This window comes from Dipodomys spectabilis, unplaced genomic scaffold (assembly GCF_019054845.1).
Source record: "Dipodomys spectabilis isolate Male_0828 unplaced genomic scaffold, ASM1905484v1 ptg000215l, whole genome shotgun sequence".
Taxonomy (NCBI): domain Eukaryota; kingdom Metazoa; phylum Chordata; class Mammalia; order Rodentia; family Heteromyidae; genus Dipodomys; species Dipodomys spectabilis.
Genome location: NW_024870892.1, coordinates 10,580,412 through 10,606,645, shown reverse-complemented (window position 1 = coordinate 10,606,645; position 26,234 = coordinate 10,580,412). Strand labels below are relative to the sequence as shown.

At 54.9% G+C, this 26,234-nt stretch overlaps 1 protein-coding gene across 1 annotated transcript; it reads right to left on the bottom strand.

Annotated features, from left to right (window-relative positions):
* Positions 1-1,946: 1,946 nt before the first annotated feature.
* Positions 1,947-25,439, bottom strand: Shc2 (SHC adaptor protein 2). The gene is made up of 13 exons (XM_042697225.1): positions 24,978-25,439; positions 18,971-19,041; positions 16,196-16,256; positions 15,935-16,054; positions 13,373-13,426; positions 13,134-13,185; positions 12,906-13,032; positions 11,038-11,203; positions 10,648-10,711; positions 6,839-6,991; positions 5,402-5,712; positions 3,085-3,218; positions 1,947-2,679 (listed from the first exon to the last, which is right to left on the bottom strand). The coding sequence occupies exons 1-12, from the start codon at positions 25,437-25,439 to the stop codon at positions 3,090-3,092; spliced, it is 1,770 nt and encodes a 589-aa protein (XP_042553159.1). The 3' UTR covers positions 1,947-2,679; positions 3,085-3,089.
* Positions 25,440-26,234: the final 795 nt, after the last annotated feature.

Below are 26,234 nucleotides of genomic sequence, written 5' to 3'. Positions count from 1 at the left end.
AGGGCCAGTCCCAAAAAGGCCATGTGTGCTCATGAGGCTCTGGCAGGGATCACTTCTATACTATCTTCTCCATCAGAGCAGGGAAGGTGGCTCCAGGAGCTGGAGGAACAGCCCGTCTGAAAACCCCCAAGTAGGATTCCCCTCATTCCCCTAGGATCCTGCCCACAGCTTCCCTGTAAGCTCCAGGTGTCTACAGATAGCAAGGCCCTTGTTAGAGCCTCACAAAGCCTCCACGGCAGGGGGAGCAGGACATATCTTGCCTAAATTGCACAGACTCTGAACTTGAACTCAGGACTCTCCTACACCCATCCCAAGTCTCCCCCAGGACAGGCTGGGCCAAGGAATGTTGGCTGACTGAATAGCAGAAGGTAAAAAAAGGGGAGTAAGACTGACTCCACTGGAGTCAGAGCTGAGCTTCCAGCTCCCTGTTTGCAACAGTACCTCAGACTTTTCAGCAAAAAGAAAAGCAGGATGGGATTGGGCTGGGCCACAGCGTGATCTTGCTCTCCTCCTCGCCTGCAAAGCAGGGAGAACTTGAGCATCTGAACTTGTACAGGTAATAGCTGTTCTCACCAGGGCACCAGACACCTGGACTTCAGAGTACAGGATGGAGGCAGGGAGCCCAGGTCTCACAGGACCCAGGGCCAAGGGCGAATGAATTTGTGAGCCCATAAAATACATTTAGACCTCTGTCATCAAGAGCTGGTATTTCACGACACTCCTCTGCTCAAGACCCCACTGCCTCCTCTCTATCTTCCCCTCCCTTCCTCATTGGAATGCATGATCTGTTCTTGAGTGTGCTGGGTCCATGTACCACAGGGCCTTTGTACTTGCAGTCTCTTTCGCTGAACTCTACCTCCACTTGGCCTGAAACATCCTCACAGAGGCCCTCCACATGTCCTGGAATATCTGAGTTGTAGGACTTTTGTTTTCATGGTTGTCAGTGCACATTTAGTGGTGATTTGCTCATGAGTACCACAAGGAAAAGTCTGACTGGGCACTTTTGTGTCCCTGTTGTTTACCAGAAGGTGTTCAGGATGCTAAAGGATGTTGGGTGGATTAAAAGATGGACATACGTATAGATGGGTGGATGGATGGGTGGGTGGGTAGATAGATGGAAGGGTGGGTAGATGGCTGAATGGATGGATTGATGGATGGATGGGTATGTTAGTGGGTGGATGTGTGTGTGTGTGTGTGTGTGTGTGTTTGTGTGTGTGTGTGTGTGTATGGATTGATGGATGGATGGATGGGTGGCTGGGCAGATGGGCAGATGTGTGGATGAATGGATGGAAGGGTGCATGGATGGATGGATGGATGGATGGATGGATGGGTGGGTGGGTGGGTGGGTGAGTGGATGGGTCAATGGTTGGAGGGGTCACAATGAGTGCTGTCCCTAAGCTTTTTTACTCAAGGCTGGAGCTCTACCACTTGAGCAATGCCTCCACTTCCAGATTTTTGTTGGTTAATAGGATATTAAAGTCCCATAGACTTTTCTACCTAGGCTAGCTTGAACCATAATCCTCAGCTCTCCATCTCCTGAATAGCAAGGATGACAGGCATGAGTCACCAGCAGCTGGCAGGGGAAGAAAGTGTGGAAGTCTGGGGGGTGGGGGGGAGAGGGGCTACAAGATGTTGGAGATAAGCTAGGTGTCTGTGAGGAGGAGTCAGAACATTGGACAGAAAAGCAGAAACCCAATTTATCTGGCAATAAAAATCAAAGGCATGGTGTCAGGATTCTGGAGGGAAGGCCACTTCCAGGGCTCTCCTCTCACCCCAGATCCCAACCCGCCTTCTCCTCCTCCAGTCGGCCCCTGAGGACAATCGGGGACTCCTGAGCCCCCTCCTTAGCTGCCCTCTCAGGAACCTCATTCTACCCATGGAACCCATCCCCCAGCCCTGCCAGGACCCTGAGTATACAGGTGGCTGGCACTCGGTGTTGGGTCATTCCAGGTTTAATTACAAACAGAGTCCAATGTCCAGGCTGCAGTAACAGCTGGGGGGCAGAGCAGACAGCTGGTGGCACCGCCATGCCCGGCTCCCCTCCTATTCAGAGGGGGGAGGGGAGGGGAAGCGAACCTCACAACTGGCCGCATCAACTCACCTGGATGTCTCCCTGACCTGGTAGGTGAGCCACAAGGCCCCCTCCGCCCTCCCTCCCGTAGGCCAAGGTCAGCACATGCCTTAGATGAAGACCCCAAAGCACCATAATATCTCCCCCCAAAACAATGGTGCACCCAGTGTCTCTGGTAGGAAAATGGGAGCCCAGCTTGGGAAGAAATCCGCGTCCACACAGGCCTGGGACCTTCTGTTTCAGGGGACAACCTGAATCCAGCTGGGGGCCTAGAGGGGGACAGAGAGCCCCCTTCTCTGCCCCATCAGATACCAGAGGCCAGGGCTCCACGCAGAGGCGGTCTGTGCGTGTATCTTCGTTAAAGGCGAGGAGGTCAGTGTCTTTGGTATGAGCACCCTCTCTCCAGCACAGGTGGGGGGGCAGGGCCCTTCCCCGTTTCCAGCCCAGGCAGATGATGGGAGAAAGATTCCCCAAGCTCATGCGAGAAAGGCGAGATGGTGGCAGTTCTGATTCCAGCAGTTCTGGGCTGATGGGGGTCGGAGAGAAAGGCTGAGAGACGTTAAGACTCAACAGGGACAGGAGTCAGGCTGAGGACGGCGACCTGTGGGCTGATGGGAAGATGAGATCAGGGTCACCGTGACCACAGCTACAGATGTGGGTTCAGGTCCCAGCCATACCCCTGCTTCCTGTCAACAAGAAGGCTCCTGGGCCAGAGGCCGCTGGCTCACAACTGTAACCCTAGCTACTCAGGAGGCTCAGATCTGAGAATCCTGATTCCAAGCCAGCCCAGGCAAGGGGGGAGGGGCGGCAGGAGGAGGAGTGTAGGATACCCTTATCTCTAATTAATCACCAAAAAGCCAGACGTTGAGCTGTGGCTTAAATGGTAGAGCACCAGCCTTGAGGGGAAAAAGAGCTAAGCAAAAAAAAAAAAAAATGAGGTCCTGGTTTTTAAACATCAGAAGAAATCTATACATGGGCAAAAGCATGTACCCAGGCTGGCACCCAATACCCACCTGACTCAGGGCTCCCGTGAGACCATGCCGCGCAGGTGCAGCTCGCTCTCTGCAGCTACGATGGGCTGTCCGTTCTGGAGGTGGTAGTCGATGAGGTGACTAATGCTCTCAAACAGGACATCCTTCGTCCGCACCTGTGGGATTGGAGGCCTCAGCATCAGTACCGCCCCACCCCGGAGCTCCTCCCAGAGGGAGGCCTCGGCCCACGGCACTGCTGAGCAAGGCCTGCTCCCACCGCCCTCCACAGGACTAAAGTCAGAGTAGGAGGGCTCCAATTAGCCTCAGATCCAACACCATGGGCCAGGAGGCAAGGGAGCATATGCCTGCAATCCCAACATTCAGAATGCTGAGGCAGGAAGACCACAAGTTCCAGTCCAGCCTAAGCCCCAGAGAGAAACTTTATAAAAAAAAAAAAAAATCTGGGTGCTGGTGGGGCATGCCTGCAACAACCCCAGCTACTCAGGAGTTTGAGACCTGAGGATCGTGGTTTGAAGCCAGCCTGGGCAGGGAAGGCCATGAGACTCAACAAACTACTCAGAAAAAGCCAGAAGTGGCATGCATTGTGACTCAAGTGGCAGAGCGCCAACCTTGAACAAAAGAATCTCAAGGACAGCGTGCCAAAAGAAAAAGTTGGTAGGCACCCATGGCAAATGTATCTACTCAGGAGACAGATCTGAGGATGGAAGTTTGAAGCCAGCTGGGGCAGGAAAGTCTGTGAGACTCTTATCTCCAATCGACCACTAAAAAGCCAGAAGTTGAGCTGTGGCTCAAGTAGCAGAGCACCAGCCTTGAATGAAAAAAGCTCAGGGACAGTACCTAGGCCCTGAGTTCAAGACACACACACACACACACACACACACACACACACACACACACACACACACACACACACACACACACACACACACACACACACACACACACACCACTAAAAAGCCAGAAGTTGAGCTGTGGCTCAAGTAGCAGAGCACCAGCCTTGAATGAAAAAAGCTCAGGGACAGTACCCAGGCCCTGAGTTCAAGCCACACACACACACACACACACACACACACACACACACACACACACACACACACACACACACACACACACCTCCTTGGAGCTAAGACTGGTGGCTCAGGCCTATAATCCCAGCTACAAGAGGCTGAGATCTGAGAATTAAGGTTCAGAGCCAATCTAGGGAGACAATGTGAGAGACTCTTATCTCCAATTAACTAGCAAAAAAAACTGGAAGTAAAGCTGTGGCTCAATGGTAAAGCACCAGCCTTGAATGAAAAAGCTAAGGGACAGTGCCCAGGTCCTAAATTCAAGCCCCAGTACCAGTACAAAAAGAACTAACAGGGGGGAGGATGGGAAGGGATGGGAAGGGGAAACAAAGGAGGAGGCTTGATAAGAAATGTACTCATTATCTCGCCCAAGTAATTGTAATCCCTCTGTACAGTATTTTCACAATAAAAAAAAAAAAAAGAACCAACAAACCTGAGACTCCATCTCAATCAATGAACTGGAAATGATGGCTCACACCTGTAATCCCAGCTATCCTAGGCCTCAGGTAGAAGGACTGAGGTCTATGGGCAGCCCTAGGCAAAGGCAGACACCCTACCTGACTGAAAAATGCCTGAAGCAAAAAAGGCTGAGGGTGAGGCTCAAGGCAGCATTCCTGCCTAGCTAGCACAGGCTGAGTTCAAATCTCAGTACAAAAAAAAGATCCCAGAGGTGTCAAAATAGACAATGGATACTTTCTCTTTCCTTTTTCTTTAAAAAAAATTTTTTTCCCACTCAGTTTGCTTGCTAGGCTGGTACTCTGCCACTTGAGTCACACCTCCAGCCCTACATTTTGCTGGTTCTTTGGTGATGAGTCTCATGGACTTTCCTGAACCACAGATCCTCCAGATCATAGCCTTCTGAGTAGCTAGGATTACAGACGGGAACCACTGGTGGAGCTGGAGATGTGGCTCAGGTGGTAGAGCGTCAGCCAATGAGAGAAAGCGTCAGACACTGAGTTTGAGTCTGTCTCAGACCAGAAAAAGAAAAAAAAAAGGGAACCACTGGGGCCTGGCCACATTTTAAAGTCAAACATCCAGTGCCATGCATCTGCTGATGAGCGGGGGAAATTCGGAGCTTGGTGAACCTGAAAAGGCCTTAAGATTAGAAATGTTTCTGTAAACCCCAAATGCTCTGCAGACTGAGTACTCCTTTGAACACTGGAAAATACTTTGCAATTCTACGGGAGCTGGAAAATGCTCCCTGGACCCTGGCATTGGGCCCTGGCAGCCTGTCCCCTCCCTGCCCCCCTCCAAGCCACCCCCCATCTTACCACACCCTCAGGGTCCACCAGCAGCAGGTGCTTGGGCTGCCCGGCTTGCATGCCGGTGAGGACATACTGCCCCGGGTTGGTGACACTGTCTCGCACAAGGAAGTCCCCGTCTGCTCGGAGCAGCTTCTCAGCCGCCCTGCGGCTCATGCGGCCGTGGTACCAGGGCTCCTGCCTCAGTTGCTCCTCTGTTGGGGCTATAGGAGCCCGACGGGTCGGGGGGCTGGGCCACTGGTCCTCCAGGGAGAGTGGGGTTGCCGCCACGCCCGACGCCACCGAGCACTCGTGCAACTTCAGGGCATCCTCAAAGGGGCCTGCGGGGGGCGGGGAGGAACAGGAGGGTGGGGGAGGCAGGGGTGTGCAGCCTTGCCCTTGTTAAGCAGGTGCTCTTCCAATTGGGCCCCGCCCACCGGGTGGCTACTACTCCCCCACCATCCCCCATTCTCCACTTGGGGAACACCCTTGTCAGGACGCCATCTGAGAACAAGGTCCATGTAGGACACGCCCACATGCAGCCACACCCACTCTGGAGCCACGCCCACCCGCATGACACGGGGACTAGCCTATGCAGCCCCATGCCCATTAGGGCACGCCCAATGCAGCTCATGCCCACTTCCGTCTGCCTTCCCCTGCCAGCATTTCTTTCCTTGGAAGCTCGCACACATTACGTTTTCTTGTCACCCTGGCCTGCCCACATGTGAGCCTGTCACATGGCTCCTTGCTGTGGCAGGACCTCAGCACACACCATTGTGGCAGGTGACAAGCAGACATTTCCCATCCTAACTTAGTGGAGTGCTCTTTCTGCTCTGAGCTTCCTACAGACTGCCAAAGTGCCAGGGAAATACTGAACGTTGCCCCCCTCCAAGTCACAGGACCTCACCACCCATGGAGGCAGGTGGCACAGATCTGCCATCCAGTCGCCAACCCTTACACTCCTCGGCTACAGCCCTGGCTCACACAGAACCTGACTTCCAACCCCAGGCCACCAACCAAGCCCACAAGCAGCCTAGCCAATCAGCACATGCCATCCTGTCCTCTGGACTAGGGGTTGGTCAATCCTCACACAGATGCTGTCTTCCTGGCTGGGGATTGGCTGAGGAATGACCATGCTGGGGGCAAAGAGCACTGGCTTGGCTAATCCACACACGTGCTGCATCCTCCTGACTGGAGATTGGCTGAGGGACACACACCATCCCCTTACTCAGCCAATGGGAAGCAGTGGCTTGCTTAGGGAATGTCCACACAAGCAGCTCTCTGGGATCCTCCATCAAGGAGAGGATTCAGCCTCCCTCATCAGATAAGGAAGTCAGTAGGGAGGCCTCCCCCATCAGGCTGTGGCCCACAGGAAGTAAGTCTGGGCTCCCCTAGTCTCTTGTGGACTCCCCTCACATATCCCTCCCCCCTACCTTAGGCTGCAGGGGGGTAATAGGACAAACTTACGCATATCAAACAGGTCCTTCTTGGGACTGTCCTCAGGTGGCAAAGAGTCCTCAAGCTCTGGGGCATCCAACCCCTGGGTGTTGACATACAGGTGTTCCTCGTAGTCCCGTGGTCCCCTGGCATCTGCCTGCACATAGCCATCCCCAGGCGGGGCTGGGGAGCGAGGAAGGCCATGGGGTCAGGGACAAGACTCCGGGCAGGGGAGTAGGAACACCAGAACCTTCCTGTGTGGCTCCAAATGGGCAAGATGCAGGAATTTCATGCAAGTCCCCTCTGGAACACCACGATGAGCCCTCTCCCATCAGCACTGAAAATCCACAGGGCCCCCAGCTTGGGACACAAGTGGAGGATGCTCCCAGGTGGGGGCTGGGGGACCCCCCCCCATGTTGACACAGAGAGGGGCAGCTCCAGGCCAGCCATCCGCAGGCGGGAGGCCGGAGGTGCCCGCAGGAAGCGGGCTCAGATGTTTACGTTCAATGCCCACATTTAAGCAGTAACAGCAGCAGCTCTGCCACCCTGTAATTATATTATCAGCGAGGCTTTGTTGGGTCCACCCTCTGTCTGCTCTATTTTAGAACTGACTTGCCTCTCTTCTTTTTAATTCTATTTCTCAATGCATAATGCATCCACATGGTTCAGAAGCCACAAATGCTTCACAAGGACCCTTGAGAGTCTCTCTGTAGGGCCCTTGCCCAGGGGCCCGCGTGACAGGCAGGGGCGCACTGTCCCCTCACCCTCAGGCCCCTGGACCACCAGACTGACTTCTGCTTATCTGATGGGTGAGAAAAGGCATTGGGAGGAATTGAATCTGCAGTTTTTTGTTTTATTTTTTTTTTTGGGTCCCATCGTGGGGCTAGAACTCTGGGCCTGGGCGCTGTCCCTCAGCTCTTAGCTCGCTCTACCACTTGAGCCACAGCACCACTTCCGGCTTTTTTCTTTTTGCTTATGTGGTGCTGAGGAATCGAACCCAGGGCCTCGAGCATGCAAGGCAAGCGCTCTACCACTGAGCCACCTTCTCAGCCCGTTTTTTTTTTTTTTTTTTGGGTCTGGTCGTGGGCCTGAACTCTGGGCCTGGGCGCTGTCCCTCAGCTCTTCAGCTCAAGAGCACTCTACCACTAGAGCCACAGCGCCACTTCCAGCTTTTTCTGCTTATGTGGTGCTGAGGAATTGAACCCAGGGCCTCATGCGTGCAAGGCAAGCGCTCTACCGCTGAGCCACCTTCCCAGACCCAAATCTGCAGTTTTCTATCTTGAGAAGGCTGGAAGTTGGGTGCCAGTGGCTCATACCTGTAATCCTAGCTACTCAGGAGGCTGAGATCTGAAGATCACAGTTTAAGGCCAGCCTTGGTAGAAAAAAAAATCTGTGAGACTCTTATTTATAGTTAACCAGAAAAAAAAATGGAAGTAGAGTTGTGGTTCAAGTAGTAGAGTGCCAGCCTTGAGCAAAAAAAAAACTAAGGGAGGGCTGGGAAGGCGGCTCAATGGTAGAGCGCTCACCTTGCATGCATGAGGCCCTGGGTTCGATTCCTCAGTACCTCATAAGCAAAAAGAAAAAAGCCGGAAGTGGTGCTGTGGCTCAAGTGGTAGAGCGCTAGCCTTGAGCTGAAGAGCTGAGGGACAGCGCCCAGGCCCAGAGTTCTAGCCCCACGACCGGACCCAAAAAAAAAAAAAAAAACTAAGGGAGAGAGCCCAGGCCCTCAGTTCAACTCCAGTACCAGCATAAAGAAAAGGAGGTGGAGGAGGAGGAGAAGGAGCAGCAGGAGGAGGAGGAGGAGGAGGAGGAGGAGGAGGAGGAGGAGGAGGAGAAGGAGGAGGACGAGGAAGAGGAGCAGCAGCAGCAGCAGGAGGAGGAGGAGGAGGAGGAGGGGAAGGAAGGAAGGAAGGAAGGAAGGAAGGAAGGAAGGAAAGGAGTCAGCAGAGCATCTTGGGTATATTCTTCCAGAACCTATTGCTGGGCAGGAAAGTCACAGTCAGAACCCAGCCAGCCCAAGGCCTGTGGTTTTGTCTCTGCTGTGTGGAATTGTATCATTAACCTCCAGGGATGTTGATTCCCACCCCAGCTCTACCACTGACGCAGCAAATTACCCAACATCTCTGTGCCTCTGTAAAACAGGGAGAGCACTTGTTAAATAGTGAGACCCAGCCCTTGTGACCATGCCTATAATCCCGGCACTTGGGAGCCTGAGGCAGGGGAAGCTCAAGTTCCAGGATAGGCAACATAGCCAGACCTAGTCTCAAAAGAAGGAAGAGAGGGCTGGGACTATGACTTAGTGGTAGTGCTTGCCTAGCATGCACGAAGCCCTAGGTTCGATTCCTCAGTACCACATAAACAGAAAAAGCTGGAAGTGGTGCTGTGGCTCAACGTGGTAGAGTGCTAGCCTTGAACAAAAGCTCAGGGACAGTGCCCAGGCCCTGAGTTCAAGCCCCAGGACTGGCCAAAAAAAAAAAAAGAAAGAAAGAAAGAAGGAAGGAAGGAAGGAAGGAAAAGAAGGAAGGAAGGAAGGAAGGAAGGAAAAGAAGGAAGGAAGGAAGGAAGGGAGGGAGGGAGGGAGGGAGGGAGGGAGGGAGGGAAAAAAGGATGGAGGAAGAGAAGAAGAGAGGGAGAGAGGGAGGGAGGACAAGGCATGAGAACAGCAACTAGAATGATCTGGATGGTTGTTGGGAGTAGAGGGGTTCAAACCCAGTCTTGCCATCTTCCAAGAGGAGCTCCTCTTAGAACTATATGGGGAAAGGAAGCAGACTATGGGGCAGACAGGTGCAAGAATTCCCAGATGCTGGAGCTAAGGTTCTGATGTGTTGGCAGGAGTTCTTGGTCAGAGCTATTAGAAGGGGCTGGCTGAGCCTACGTCCCGGTGACACATGATGAGGGGGAGAATCGGCAGTGCCACACGAGACCCCACCAGTGACCACGGCTGGACAGGACACACATCCACAAGTGTCAAAAATCTCCTTGGACACCCGTTTGTTAAACATCAGAAATGAAATATAGACCTGCCCCAGACATGGGCTGGCAGGCTGAGCCTCACATTCTTCTATAGGACAGGACACTGGGGCAGCTGCTGGCATAGAAGCTGGCAGCCCCTGGAAGGCAGGCCGGGGAGCACACTGTGTGATTTACCAAGCTGACAGGAGTGGTTGCTCACCTAGGGTGAGCACACAGCCCTTGACTGAAAACCCGTACCTGCTTGTGGGTCTACCTGTCACAGCAAACACCTGGACTCCACACAGGGAAATTTATATGGAGAAATACCATGCCGTTGTGGCAAAGGACAGGGCATCTACCGTGCCTGGGAGTATGGGCATGGTGGCTCACGCCTTTAATCCCAGCTACTTCAGAGATGGAGGTCAGGAGGTTCTTGGTTTGAGATCCACCCAGGCACAAAGTGCACAGTTGGATGAAAACTCCATATCAAAACAAAGAGGCTGGGTATGGTGGTGTGCCACTGTCATCTGAGCTACACAGAAGGCATATCTGGAAGCATGGTAGTCTGAGGCCAATCCCTGGGGGCCTACTTGAAAAATAAGCAGAAAAAGACAAGGAGGAAGAGGAGGAGAAAAGAAAAAAAGTGTGGGAGTGGGGGTGGGGCGGCAGATGCAAGACACGGGCAGGACTCCCCAGCTTCGAACCTTGCAGGATCTGACCCCCAAATGCAACAGCTCCACCAGTACAGGGAACAGAATGGATGGCTCAACCGGAACAGAAAGAGCGAGAGAAAGAGCAGCCTTGGGGGTGAGCCGAGAAAACAAGTGGGGACAGGAGAGGGCCCAATTCCCCCATGGGCGAGAGAGAGGGGGCTAGGGAGGGCCTACCTGGACCAGACACACCCAGGTCCCACTGCAGGCCACGGGCATCTCTTCGCACAGGAGAGACTCCCTGAAAAAGAAGCGTGGGTACCCCTGGGAGTGTGCAAGCCCCTTTCCCAGCCTGCACCCCCGCCACTGCACCCTCAAATAGTCTGGGGACTGCTCCCCACCTGGCTCTCAGGACATCTGGCCTCCGTGCTGCCCCCTGGTGGTGGCTGCAGCCCTGGCTGTCTCTTCCTGACAGTGGGTCCTCCCCCGCACCACCTCACGCCCACAACCAGTGCCACTCATGCTCTGTAACACCCTCACCCCAGTCACACCCGGGGTCCAGCCCCTAGCGGCCATGTCAAGAGCGGCCCCGGGCCCCGTCCCTTCACGGGGACAGCAGAGGCTGACCTGTCCGAGGGCCCCGAGGGCTGCCAGCGCACAGGGCTGGGTGACAGCCAGCCTGGAGTCCACCAAGCCGCCCAGGGGCGGCTCCTTTCCCGGGATGCTATTATAGTAGTTGTGTTCTGAAGACTCTTCCTCGTCCCCCCAAGCTGACTCCTCCAGCCCGGTCAGCCTGGGGAGACAGAACAAGGCATCAGGGGTGAGGACACTCAAGTCCCCATCTGGTTCTCCACCCGTCAGTATTACCTGCTCCCCGAGAAAATGTCAATGACAACACCTGGGCTAGCTGGGTGCTGTGGCTCACGCCTGTAATCTCAGAAGGCTGAGATCTGAGGGGCAAAATTTGAAGCTAGCCTGGGCTAAAAAGTCCATGGGACATGTGTGTGTGTGTGTTCCAATACTGGGGCTTGAACTCATGGCCTCGGCATTGCCCCTTAGCTTTCCCCCTCAAGGCTAGAACCCTATCACTTGAGTCATACATACACTTCTTTTTGCTGGTTAACTGGAGATAAGAGTCTTGAAGCCCGGGTTGGTTTTGAATCTCACTGCTCAGATCTCAGGCTCCTGAGTAACTGAGATTACAGGTATGAGCCACCAGCACCTGGCTCACCAAGAACCACACAGGGGACAAGCAGCAGGAGCCACCACCAGCAAGGGAAACCCAGGGACGCCCCCAGCTCACGTGAGGGGACAGACATGCCCATGCTGCCCTGGATGCCAACCTCACCACAAACAACCTCCAATGCCCACCCCATAAATTAATGAAGTTATGTTCTTTTCCTTTTGGCAGCACTGAGGTTTGAACTCAGGACCTTGCACTTGCCACACAAGTGCTCTATCATGTAAACTATACCTCCAGCCCTTTTTTGGCTTTTCTTTTTCAGATAAGAGTCTCATGTTTTTGTCCCAAATGGCCTCAGACCATGGTCCTCCTATTTATACCTCCTGAATAGTTGGAATTATACCACCATTCTCATCTGGTTGATGAGATGGGGTCTCAATAACTTCTGATGGTCACAAATTACGATCCTCTCGATTTCTGTCTCCTGAATGGCTTGAATTACAGGCAGGTGCCACCACCCCTGTCTACAGTCTGAACTTCTGAGAGGCACAAGTGTTCCAGGATCAAATCTACCTGCCATCTGTGCTTGCTCAGCTATAAGCTATAAAGGTATGTTCCCTGATTTCAAATCTTAAAACTTCAAATGGCTGAGAAAAAGCCCAAAGGATAATATTCTTTGTTGTTGTTGCAGCATGGGTAAAGTTATCTGAAATTTAAATTTCTGTGTCTATAAATAAAGTTCTGCGGGCACCCGGCCATGTGTATCCATTTATGTACATTTTGAGACGAACTGGACACAATTTGCCCTTGAGGTTGGTGACGCTCACTGTCTGGTCCCAGAGCAGCAACAGCCAGGGCTGAGCTCTGGAACTCATCTGGGAGGGAAGGAAGGAGAAAGGGAGGAAAAGATAGAGGGAGGGACTGGACGCTGGTGGCTCACACCCAGAATCCTAGCTACTCAGGAGGCTGAGATCTGAGGATCACAGTTCAAAGCCAGCCTAGGCAGAAAAATCACTGAAACTCTTATCTCCGATGAACCACCAAGAAAACCAGAAGTGGAGCTATGGCTCAAAGTGATGGAGTGCTAGCCTTGAGCAAAATTGCTCAGGATCAGGCTCTGAGTTCAAGCCCTACAACCATTGGGGCAGGGGAGGGGAGAAATGGAAGGAGGGAAGGTGGGAGAGAGGGAGGGGAAGAAGGTGGGGTCCTCCCGTGGGTGATATTCTCAGAACCCAAGAGGGACAGATAGAGCCAGGCCCATGGGTGAAAGGCAGAGCTGGCCACCTGGCCCAGCAGAGTCCTGTGTATTTACCTTTCGGGGGGCACAATGGCCTTGGGGGGGCTGTGCAGATACTGCTTGAAGCGCAGCTCAAAGGCTTGGCCCACGGTGCTGATGACACTCTGGGCGAGGCCCTCACAGCACTCGAGGATGTGACAGGCTGGAGGGACAGGGACAGGGGTCACCGTGACCGTTGTACGGCATCGCCCCCTCCCTGGCTATTGCCTGGGCCCTCAGCTCTGACCTCCCGCCATGGCTCACCTCTCTGGTTAATAGGGTCCTTGGCGACATAGGCCACGTAATCCGCCATGTCCTGGGGAAGAGGGCCGGTGGGAGGGTCAGCGGGGTGGGGCCACCGTCCGGGTCCTGCTCCCCAGCCGTGGGAAGGGTGGGGGTCACGGGCAGAGCAGGTGGGGTCTGGGGAAGGCGAGATGGTCTCGAGGCTGGAAGGGCAGCGGGCACAGGGCCTCACCCCCTCCCCAGTCCCTGCCCAGCCTTACCGTGTCACCGCCCGACGCGAAGGAGATAGACTGCATGTGGTGGCTGGCGATGACCTGGGACGGCAGGGGGCACTCGAGGTCACAGGCGGGCAGGGCGGGAGAGCGGGGAGAGGGGACAGGAGGAATAGACCAGGCTGCCGCAGGGGGCGGGAGAATGGCTGGGGCAGGGATGTGGGGCTGAAGATGCTCCCCAACTGGTACCCACCACAGCTGTCCCACAAGAACACCAAACCCCTGGGGCCTAAGGAGGGTGTGACAAGACTGGGTCACACAGCCACATGTGTAGCAGGACAGACCACCCACTGGAGACACCTTCATGTGTGCACCTGCCTGAACTCACAGAGACAGAGACACAGTGACACCCCAACACACACACACACACACACACATACACACACACACACAGAGGCAGGTGCACAGACACACAAACATTCAAGTGAACACATTCACAGATGAGCACACATACACACAGATACACACACACATTCCAGGCTCCCATCTCCTGGCAGTGGCATCTGCGTGCTCATTTGCATGCTCGTTTGCATACCAATTTGTATTTGTTGGCATACCCCCACTTCATCTGCCACCTGTCTCTGGAGTCCCTACACAGTCCTTTGGAAGGACTGGGCCGGCCTTCTCCCCACAAAACAGCTATTAATCAGCTCTGTTACCTTTGAGGCTCTCCAGGGCCCAATACCCCTGTTGAGAACCCTAAGGGGCCACAGAGATCCTTGGTGGCCCGTTTGCAGCACTGTGGGTCAGTGCCATTCATGCTGCGCCCCACAGCAACCTCCAGCATAGTCCATCATGCCGCAGCTGTGCCCGGAGCCTGGCCTCTCCGCCTAGTATCTAATGCCAGCCTTCACACTGTCTATGTCTCACACATCCAGAACCAGCCTGCTGAGCCCCAGCCCCTCCCTACAGTCCCCGCTGCCCTCTTCAGCTGCCCCTCCTGGCTTTCACTTCAGGCCTCCACTGGGAGCCCGCTCCTTCACTCTTAGTACCAGCCTCCCTACCTCCAGGAAGCCCCGGGATATCCTTCTGAGCGATTGGGAAGCTGCAGTAGCCTTTACTGTAGCACATCTCTTCTCCAGCCTAATACACAGCAGCACCCACAGCCTTTCATGTGCGCAGGCAAGACGCCAGCCTCCCAAACTCCACTCCCTACACAGGCAGTACGGTCCAGCTAAGAAACTCCCCACAGGCCCTCAAGGCCCAGAGCTCACTCACTGACCCCCAGTGGCTCCCGTGGCAATGTGCCTTATCAGCTTCTCAGGGAGACAGGACTCAGCCCATGACTACCGAGTCCTCCCACAGATGGGGCAAAACAAAGCACATTTCTGACAGGAATCTGTGGGCTGATCAAAGCTCAGCCTCAGGGTGTCTGGTGTGGTTGTATATGCCCTCTTGTGCCCCAGCCTTGAGACCTGGGATGGCAAGAGGTCAGGGATGTGCACAGACCCATCAGCCTCCAGCTGAATGCATGCTCACTACCTTGCAGCTGCAGTAGGAACTGTTTTGTTATGCACCCCTACTTCACTAGCTGATACAATTCCATTGGCTGTACCACTGGCCTTGTCCATCAACTGTCCCTGCTCCTGCTCTCAGAACAGACGACAAACTCCTCTCCATGACCCAGGCTGACCTCTTCCATGAGAAACGCCCCCTCCTCGTCAGTGTGGTCTCCACTGGCCTACCAATGCTCTCAGAACTGATCATTATTCCCTTATTCAATTGCCATTTTTCTATTTCTCCCACAAGAGACTGGAAGCCTGTCTCCCTCCCATCCCCCACCCCACGCCAACACTGTGGATACTAGGCCAGGTCCTGAGCACTGCATGAAGCTGGGCAGTACCCCTGGCTTCCACCCACCTCAGACCAGGAGATTCTTCCCTGAGTCCTGACAGGGTGGACAGACAGGGCCTGGTGTCCTCTTAGCTCTAAAAGGGGCTCTCAGAACATGTTGATGGTGCCAGGCGCCAATGATTCATGTCTCTGATCCTAGCTACTCAGAAAGCTGAGATCTAAGAATTGAGGTTCAAAGCCAGCCCATGCAGAAAAGCCTGTGAGACGCTTATGTCCAACTGACCAGCAAAAAGCTGGAAGTGGAAATGTGACTCAAATGGTAGAACACTAACCTTGAGTAAAACAGCTAAGCTAGAATGGAAGGCCCTTTAATCCTCAGTACTAGTGTGCACCCACAAGTGCATGCGCACACACATACAGAACAAGTCTGTGGTTGATGTCATATGCTCTATAAAGCCTGCACCTACCCGGGCTCCACTTGGGTGTGACATACTTCTACAGGTCAGGCAAGTCACAGGGTTAGATGAGCGCTAAGGGAGGGGGTAGGAGTGTGGCCAAGGGTGGGGCGGGGCTGAGGACAGAACTGGTTGGGGCGGGGATAGGGGCGTGGCTTGGGCGGGGCCAGGTTGAGGGCGTGGCTAAGGGGGAGTGAGGCAGGGCTGGGGCGGGGCCAGGCTAAGGACTGGCTTGAGGGCGTGGCTAAGGGGAGTGAGGCGGGGCGGGGCCGGGGAGGGGCCAAGGGCGAGCCACACCCACCTGGCGCGTGGCTGGCACGGAAAGGTTGAGTCCATCCACCGATATGTTAACAGAAATGCTCATGCCGGCGAAGCGCAGGTTGCTCTTGCCCAGGATGGAAGTCAGTGCCTTGTTGGGGGCCTAGGAGAGGGGGACACACAGTGAGAGGCTTGTGTGGGGTACAACTTGGCCTGAAGCCACAAGGGGCTCCTGGGGGGGCCACGCTGCCCCCCACCATGATCTCAGGAGGCACCCACCAGCCCGGCCTCAGGCCTCACCCACCTTCTTCTTCCAGGAGCCCCTGATGCCGGGCACGGCCTCGTGGAGCCGATTGATGGCTTCCCTGCAGTTGAAGGGGAGAGGCTCAGACAGGAAGGGACTGGGGGGGGGGGCACAGGGAAGAGGCAGGAGCTCAGGAGGGAGCTGGGGTCTAAAGGGAAGAAGGATAGGGAAGAAATGGGTTCCGACATGGGGGTGCCATCTGGCGGGGACAGCAGGGACACTAGCCCTACTTTTAGCCCCCAACCTCAGCTCCTGACACCCTGGCTCCCTTTACCTTCTCTGTGGCTGTGGATCCCTGAGAGAGGGTCAGGCTCAGGGAGCCAGGCACCACAAATAGAGGTCCTGGGCTCTGAGCCTCCCTGAGAGGTCAGGAACCAACCTCTTTAGGACAGGAAACAGAAAAGCTGCTGGTCCCTGGGAGGCAGGATCTGTTCAGAATGATAGGGTCACAGGAGGGGAGGGGGGTGGCCACAAAACAGGCCCTCAGAGATGTAGGTGTAATGAGCTACTCAGGAGGCTGAGATCTGAGGATTAGAGTTTGAAGCCGCCCTGGGCAGGAAAATCCAGACTCCTTATCTCCAATTAACCACTAAAAAAAGCTAGAAGTGGAGCTGTGGCTCAAGTGGTACAGCACTAGCCATCAGCGAAAGTGCTAATGGACAGTGCCCAGGCCCTAAATTCAAGCCCAGTGGCGCAGAGAGGGGGGGGGGGGTCAGCCAGGTACGGTGGCTCATGCCTGTAATCCTAGCTACTCAGGAGGCTGAGATCTGAAGATTGCAGTTCACAGCCAGCCAGGGCAGGGAAGTCTATGAGGCTCTGATCTCCAATTAATCACCAGAAAACCAGAAGTGGTGCTATGGCTCAAGTGGTAGAGCGCTAGCCTTGAGCTGAAGAGTGCAGAGAGAACGCGAAGGCCCAAAGTTCAAGCCCCACACTGACTAAATAACTAAATAAGTAGAAACAGTGTCAGAAATGACCCACCCAGGGGCTGGCAATGTGGCTTTGTGGCAGAGTGCTTGCCTAGCATGCATGAAGCCCTGGGTTCAATTCCTCAGTACCACATACACAGAAAAAGCCAGAAGTGGTGCTGTGGCTCAAGTGGTAGAGTACTAACCTTGAACAAAAAGCTCAGGGACAGTGGCCAGGCCCTGAGTTTAAGTCCCAGGACTAGCACACACAAAAAAAAAATGCAAGAGAGAGAGAGAGGGAGGAAGGAAGGAAGGAAGAAAAAAAAAAAAGACCCACCCAAGACTGGGGCCAGAGATGGGGCAGCCACTGAGGAAGCAATCCATGCTTCCACACAAGGGTAAAACCTATCACCCTATAACCCAGAAATTCCTCTCCTAGGGGGTCTGCCCAAAATAAGACACCTACACTAAGATTTAGTGTGTGGCTTCACTGACAGGACACATCCAGAACAGGTGGATCAAGACACAAGCAGTGGATTTGTGGCGGGAGAGGGAGGGAAGTCAGGGTAACTGAATGGGATTTCCTTTGGAGTGATGGAATGTTCTAGAACTTCTAGGCAGAAGTTGTGCAACTTTATGGAAATACTTAAAACCATCATTTTGCCAGGCACCAGTGGCTCACATCTTTAACCCTAGCTGAAGGTTGCAGGGAATCTTCAGCCCAGCCAAGGAAGTCTGTGAGACTTAACTCCCCCAAAAAAGTTGGAAGTGGAACTGTAGCTCAATTGGTAGAGTGCTAGCCTTAAGGACAAAAGCTCAAGAATAGTACCCAGGCCCTGAGTTCAAGCCCCAGCACTTGCCAAAAAAAAAAAAAAAAGTCATCATATTATACAGTCTATAGAGATTGAGCTATTAAGAAAATTGATGCCAAGCCAGGCACTGGTTGCTCACGTCTGTAATCCTAGACACTCAGGAGACTGAGATCTGAGAATCTTGGTTCAAAACCAGCCTGGGAAGGAAAGTCGTGAGACTCTTATCTCCAATTAACCACTAAAACACCAGAAGTGGTGATGTGGGTAGGGTGCTAGCCTTAAGCAAAAGAGCTCAGGGGCAGTGCCCAGGTCCTGAGTTCAAGCCCCATGGGGAAAGAGAAAGAAAGAAAGCAAGAAAGAAGAAAGAAAAAGATAGAGGGGGGCTGGGAAGGTGGCTCAGTGGTAGAGCGCTTGCATTGCATGCCTGAGGCCCTGGGTTCGATTCCTCAGCACCACATAAGCAAAAAGGAAAAAAAAAGCCGGAAGTGGCACTGTGGCTCAAGTGGTGGAGTGCTAGCCTTGAGCTGAAGAGCTGAGGGACAGCGCCCAGGCCCAGAGTTCAGGCTCTATGACCAGACCCAAAAAGAGAGAGAGAGAGAGAGAGAGAGTTGATCCCAATGAAGTAATTTTTTAAACCCAGAACAAGTGCAATCTATGAATTCCCAACGAAAGAGGTGTGGATCCCGTTCTGCAAGGCCTGGCTATGCTTCCCCCCCTCACAGTTCCACCCCAGGCAGCTCGGAGCACTGAGCTCCACCTGCCTCTCTGCATCCCCTCCAGGATAACCCTGGCAGTCACGGAAAACAAGCCAGCCTCTGTGGCTCCCAGCTCCCTCCCCAAGTCACACCAGGTTCTGCAAGGCAGGCAGCTGCTCCATCCTTCAGAGGGAAACCGAGGCTGGGAAGGGAGGGTAATTACCACGCACAGTAGATGAGGAGAGAGAAGAAAAAAATGCAGACACAGCCTGTGTCAAAGCCTGTGCTCGCCCTACATAGCAATGTCATCCGTCCACCCACCTGCCACCTGCACGAAGCTTCACCCCAGCTGGGTCTCACCTGGTCACCTGGGTCCGAGTGGTAAAATCCAGGGAGCGCATCGATCGAAGAACTTCAATGCATCCCATGTACTGAGGAGAGAGGAGAAAGTCAGCAGGAAGAGCCCCAACCCAAGAACCCACGGTGCTCCCCCTCCCCAAGGCCACCATAGGCCCATCCTCCCTCCCTGGACAATTCCAGCCTCTACCTCAGGGCCTTTGCATATGCAGTATCCACTGAGGCTCCATTCTCCCACCTGCTGGATCTCTCCCCATCCCAGCGCTCAACTACAAGGTCACCAGAGGCTCTGTGGTGGCCTTACTGTGGTTGTTCATATAACCACCAGCCACGTGGGCATGGCAGGCCGGAAGGACAGGGATGTGACAATCCAGTTCACTGGATCCAGGGACCAGGCACAAAGTCTGAAGGACAGTTTAGGACAGAGAGCTTCCAGCTGATAAATCAAACACGGTGGCTCACGCCTGTAAATCCCAGCTACTCGGGAAGCTGAGATCTGAGGATTTCAATTTGAAGTCAGCTCAGGGCAGGAAAACCCATGAAACTAAAGCCAGAAAGTGGAACTATGGCTCAAGTGGTAGAGTGCCAACTTTGAGCAGAAAAAGCTAAGGGACAGTACTCAGGCCCTGCGTTCAAGTCCTCATAGTAGCGCATGTGCACGCACACACACGCACACGCGCACAGGTGCACACGTGTGTGCACACACACACAAAACCATTCCTTGCAGACTCCTATTTTAACAACTATTTCTGCAGGAGGGTGATTCATGTCCCAGAGGGCAACAAGTAAGGTAGAACCTGACTGCCCTGGCGTTCTTCCAACCCCATGTGGCTGGTGGCTGGGAGCATGTGCAGCCATATGGCCTCCAGAACGCCCAGAATAGGCAAATACAGAAGCAGGAAGTGGACTCATGGGTGCCCAGGGCTGGTGAGACGGGGTGCTCATGGGGACAAGATCTCCTTTAGGATGATGGAATATTCTGAAAATAGCCCTTTATCTTGCTTCCTGTCTACCATGATGAGAATTGCACTGTTCTGCTACACCCTTCCCTGCTCTGATGAACAGATACTCATGAAACCGTAAGCCATAATAAAGAAAGAAAGAAAGAAAGAAAGAAAGAAAGAAAGAAAGAAAGAAAGAAAGAAAGAAAGAATTCTGCCTTAAAAGAAAAAAATAAAGTTCTTGAAGTAGAGGGTAGCAGTTACACAACTCTGCTCATGTACCAAATGCCACTGAATTGTATACTGGAAAGAGATTCGTGGCTATTTTTGTTTTTATGATTTTTAGTCATTTTCTTATTACGTGTGTGTGTGTGTGTGTGTGTGTGTGTGTGCGCGCGCGCGCGCGCACACCGTCCTGGGACTTGAACTCAAGGTCTTAAACACTTGCTTGCTTTTTTTGTTCAAGGCTGGAGCTCTACTGCTTGAGCCATAGCTTACTTCTGTCTTTTTTTGGTGGCTAATTGGAGATAAGACTCCTTCCCTAGCTGGTTTTGAACTGTGATCCTCAGATCTCAGCCCCCTGAGTAGCTAGGATGACAGGCGTGAGCCACCAACACTTGATTAATTAATTAATTAATTATTTATTTTTTGGTGTCCGGTTGTGGGGCCTGAACTCTGGGCCTGGGTGCTGTCCCTCAGGTCCTCAGCTCAAGGCTAGCGCTCTACCACTTGAGCCACAGTGCCACTTCCAGCTTTTGTCTTTTTGCTTATGTGGTGCTGAGGAATCGAACCCAGGGCCTCAGGCATGCAAGGCAAGCGCTCTACCACTGAGCCACCTTCCCAGCCCTTTATTTTTGAAATGGAATCTTGCTGGTTGCCTAGGCTGGTCCCCAACTCTTGAGGGTTCAAGTGATTGTCCTGCTTTAGTCTCCCAAGCATTAAGATGACAAGCATGTACTACTCATTAGGCTCAACTTGCTTTGTGATTTTGATCTCAGGGATTTTTGTTGTGGGGTGTGTGTGTGTGTGAATACTGTGGCTTGAACCAAGGCCTCAAACTCACTTGCCTTTTTCCTCAAGGCTGGAGATCTACCATTTGAGCCACAGCTCCCCTTCTGGCTTTTCTGGTAGTTAACTAAAGATAAAGAGTTTCATGAACTTTCCTTCCTGGATTGGCTTCAAACCAAAATCCTCAGATCTCAGCCTCCTGAGGGGCTAGGATTACAGGCACAAGCCACCACCCATGTAGAAACAAGTAGGTTTATGTATTTATATGACATCATTTCTAAGACAGTTTTAAGTAGCAAGGTGTAAGGCTGCAGGATAGCACGGGAGTGTTCCAGTGAGAGGGGGAGGAGGACCATGGGGTAGGAACACTCAGATTGAGCTTGCATGAGTGTAAGTGGACTGCAGGGCCCCATGCAGGGTCCCTGCCTCCAGACAGGACCTGGATGCTGATGGAGGATTGTGAAAACAGCCACATGCCACTCCCCTCTCAACGGCCCTCAGGTTGGCTGTGCAACCTCTTTTGCCAATGAGATGCCAGAGAACGTCATACATCCTGGGAGGACATCTCGCCTGGCTGTGCCCCTTGCTGCACCCGGGCACCTTGCGACCACACCAGGCTGCCAGGCTAGCCGCTGGATGACGAGATTCACACCAGCTGGCACCTTGCCACACAAGCAAGACTAGGGAGACCACTCAGCCTTTGCCAACTACAGAACCACAAGAAGCAAGTGTCTGTGTCTGTGTCTGCGCTTCCCTCCCAGGAATCCATGTGAGCAAAAGCTCACAGATGCAGGCAGTGACAACGAGGAGGAAAGGGCAGCACGTGAGGCCCAGGAAAGGAAACAGTAAGCACCAGGCAAGAGGCAGGAGCCAATGTGGTCTCCACCATAGCTCATGTGGAGGAGGTGGAACAGAGGAAGCAAGCAGCAAAGAGAGGAGCGGATGGGGGTGGGAGGCTAGAGGGGGAGGAGTTCCTTCTGAGAAAGCTGAAGAGCCATGGAAGAATTTCAGGAAGGGAGGGACCTGATTTACCTGTTGGATGGATGGATGGATGGATGGGCATATGGATGGATAAATGGATGACAGGTAGGTGGACAGAAGTGTGGATGGGTGGATGGATGAATAAGCAGATGGATTAGTGAATATATCATCAGATGGGCAGATGAAGAGTGAGTGGGTAAATGAATGAGTGGATAACAGGTGGATAAAGGGATGAATGTGTGGACAGATGGATGAATACATGCATAAATGGTAAGTGGGTGTACAGATGAATAAATGGTTGGATGAATAAATGATGGGTAGTTGGGTGGCTGGGTGGATGAGTGGACAGGTAGATGGATAAACGGATGAACGGATGTGTGGATGGATGGATAAGCAGATGGACGGGTGGATTAGTGAATGTTGAATGGAAAGATGGATAAGTGAGTGGCTAGATGAAATGGTGTATGAATGAGATGGATGGAAGGGTGGATGGACAGATGGATAAATGGATGAATCATGGGGGTAAATGGGTGAATGGATAGATTAATGGATGGATGAACTGGTAGATAAATGAATGGATAGATGAATGATGGTTGGATGGATGGATGGATGATGGTTGGGTGAATGGGCAGATTGATTGGATAGATGTATGGATGGGTGGAAGGATGGCTGATGGGGTAAATGGGTGAATGGATAGAGATTAATGGATGGATAGATCGGCAGATAGATGAAGGCCGGATAGATGAATGATAGGTGGGTATGTAGATGGATGGACAGATGGATGAATGGCTGGACAATGGGGGTGGATGGACAGATGGATGAATGGATAATGGGTGGGTAGATGGGTGTGTGGATGGATGGACAGTTAGATACATGAGCTCAGATGCACCAAATGCCAACCATGTCTCAGACAGGTAGTACTTCAAAGGGGCCTGTGGACCCTGCCCCAGACCTGGAGTAGACAGCCTTGGAGGGACCTGGGAACAGGCAGGTGCTAATGCCCCTGGTCTGCAAGCCACACTCCGCTCTCATTGGCTGAAACTTCTTTGGTGAGCCCTGTTTTCCCCACCACAGTGTAGGAGATACCTCTTACAAAAAGGAAGAGGAGGAAGCCAGGCGCTGGTGGCTCACGCCTGTAATCCTAGCTACTCAGGAGGCTGAGATCTGAGGATCGTGGTTCAAAGCCAGCCCGGGCAGGAAAGACTATGAGACTCCTATCTCCAATAAACCACCAGAAAACCGGAAGTGGCGCTGTAGCTCAAGTGGTAGAGCGCTCGCCTTGAGCTGAAGAGCTGAGGGACAGCGCCCAGGCCCAGAGTTCAAGCCCCACAACTGACAAAAAAAAAAACAACAAAAAGGAAGAGGAGGGAAAGGCAGTCTTTTCTTCCCATGGACATGCTGGGTCCCCAAAAGCAGTGTCTGGCGCTATGGCTGCCACTTTGTAACTAGGAGGGAAATCAAACCAGCCTGGTGGGGAGAGCCATTCAAAAAGACAAAAAGAAAGCCTAGGCACCAGTGGCTCAAGCCAGCCATTCTAGCTACTCAGGAGGCTGAGATCTGAGGATAACAGTTCAAAGCCAGTCCAGGCAGGAAAGTCTGTGAGACTCATCTTTACCAAAAAGCTGGAAGTGGAGGTGTGGGTCAAGTGGTAGTGGATCAGCTTTGAGTAGATAAAAATCAGGGAGAGCATCCTGCCTTGAGTTCAAGCCCCAGAACTGGCATGGAAGGAAAGAAGAAGGGGAGGAAGGGAGGAAGAGAGGAAGGGAGGAAGGGAGGGAGGGAAGGAAGGAAAGAGGGAGGGAAAACTCCCAAAAACCTCCCTGAGAGCATGGGCCACTTCTTTCTCTTGTTCTCCGCATCACCAGTACATGACAGTACACATATGTTAAATATTCTCTCCATTGATCAAAGCCTCACATTCATATTAACCCAAAACCCTGAACCCCAACTTGAGTATGTGAATTCTGGGGGTGACTTCCAATCCCAGCATCCCACACAGACCTGGTAGCCACAAGTTAGTCCTAAACCTCCAGGTTTGACTGGCCTTGGGAAGTGGCTCCATTCAAAGGAACACACTTCCACATCCAAGGTCAAAGCCAAGGAGAAAGGGATGGCCCATCACTTCCCCAGGGGGCAGCAAAGAAGTTTCCTAAACTAAACACTTGGCACAGCCGCAGTGGATGCTCACACTTGGAGAGGCGCAAGGGCAGCTCCAGGTCTGCGCAGGGTGCTTGCTCTCTGACCGTTCCAGGGAGCCTCCATGTCTGGGGGCTCCCCACCATCTTTCCTGGGTCTGGGGTTGAGCTCTCGTCCATTCCCACCTCTACATCGTTCCCTGAGTAAAACTTCCTCCTCTCCCTGGTAAAGACACCACATATTGCCTGTCATCCCTGACTACAGAGAAGGCTGAGATCTGAGGATCCTGGTTTCGGAGCCAGCCCAAGGCAGGAAAGTCCGTTGAGAGACTCTGATCTCCGGTGAACCGCCAAGAAGCCAGAAGTGGAGCTGTGGCTCCAGTGGTCGAGCGCTAGCCTTGAGCGCGGACCCGCTCAGGCACAGCGCCCTGGCCCTGAGTTCAAGCCCCAAGCCTGGCACAAAATATGACAAACCAGACATACACAAAAGCACGTGGGGAGCCCCGCCTGTGCTCGCCTGCTTGGATCCCGGGGTTCCAGCGCCCCGCCGGGCCGGGCCTGCGCGGGGAGGGGGGGGGCTTCTGGTTGGGGGTCCACCCGAGTCCTCTTTCTCTTGACTCTCCCTCTGGGAACCGCGCGTTGTGGGGGGGGGGTGTCCTTCACCTGCGCATGCGTGTCCCGCTCCCACCCGCCGCCCTCTCCCCGCCCCTCCGCGCGTGACGCCGTGGGAACCCGACCCCCCCCCCACACACACACTGGGGGCGGGGGGTGAGGGGGGCGGCTGTGGAGCGCGGGCTGCGCGTGGGGGTCCCGGGTGATGGGGAGAAGAGGAAAGGCGGGCGGTGGCCACCTGGATCTGGGGGTGCGGGACCCCGGGACTGGGGAGGGGGACCAAGCCGAGGGTCGCCCGGCCCGTCCTCCCCCCCTCCCCGCTGGCGCACTCACCCGCACGATGTAGGAGACCCCGGGCCCCAGGACCCTGGCGTCGGGGTGCAGCCAGCCGTGCGCCGGCTTGTGGATGAAGCCCCCCTTGCGCGCCCACTCGTCGGCGGCGTCGGGGGCCCCGGCCGCCCCGCGCGCCCCCCGCGGCCCGCGCGCCCCCGCCGCCCGGCAGCGGCCGAGCGCGGGCAGCGGGCAGGGCGCGGCGCAGCGGGGCTCGCAGGCGCCCAGCACGGCGGCGGCCAGGGCGGGGACCCCCGCGGGGGTCTCCGCGGGCTCGGGGTGCGGCTCGGGCGCCCCCGCCGCGCGCGCCGCCGCCGCCGCCGGGCCGCGGCCCAGGAACCCCGCGGGCGCCGCGAACTTCCACTGCGGCATGCGCGGCAGCAGCGCGCAGAAGGTGGTGGGCGCCTCGGGCTCGGGGGCCGCGGGCGGCGCGGGCGGCGCGCGCCCGCCCGGACCCTGCGTCATGGCCGCGGCCGCCGGACCGGACCGGACCGAGCCGACCCGGCGAGCGCCTGGCGCGGAGGCGGCCCCGGCGCCCGGCCGCCCCGCCCGCCCCGCCCGGTGATGTCACCGCCCCGCCCCGCGCGCAGCCGCGGGGGGCTGCGCCCCTGGGACCCGCGCGCCCGGCGGGGCCCCGCGTGGCCGAGGCCGGTGATCCGCCCCGCGGGGGAAGCGGGGAGGCTGCGAGCCCCGGACCCAGCGCGACACCCCCCCCCCCACTCTGCCCAAGTTCCCCCAAAGGGCCGGCTGGAACTGGGGCGGGGGAAGGGGGCGGACAGGGGAAACTGAGGCCGGGGGCGGGGCAGGGGGCGCGGTCGGAGGCGGAGAGAGCCCCCTAACCTTGAAGTCAGCCCTCGCCGGATCGCGCCCTGCTCTCTCCCGAATAAAGGAAACTGAGGCTTGGGGAGGGAGGATCGCGGCCCGGGCACACAGCGTGGGGGGGGGGACCAGCCAGCCAGGCCGAGCCTCGTCGGCCTCAGTTTCCCTGCCCTGTAAGCCTCTCCTCCCCCCTCGTTTCTGGGGTCCCCTCCCTGGCGCCCCCTCGTCTGAACCCCGAGGCCTCTGCGCCCCGGGCCCGCGGGAGCCCCGAGGGCCTCTGGGACGGGCGTCTCGGCTCCAACCCCGAGGAGAGAGCCTGCTCGGAGGGGCTGGGTGTCCCGGTCGCCGGGAGGTGTGGGGGGAGCAGCCTCCGGCCTCGGCGCCCCACCCAGGCCCAGCCGGTGCCGAGGAAACAAAGCCGGGGCCGGGCGGGGCGGCTGG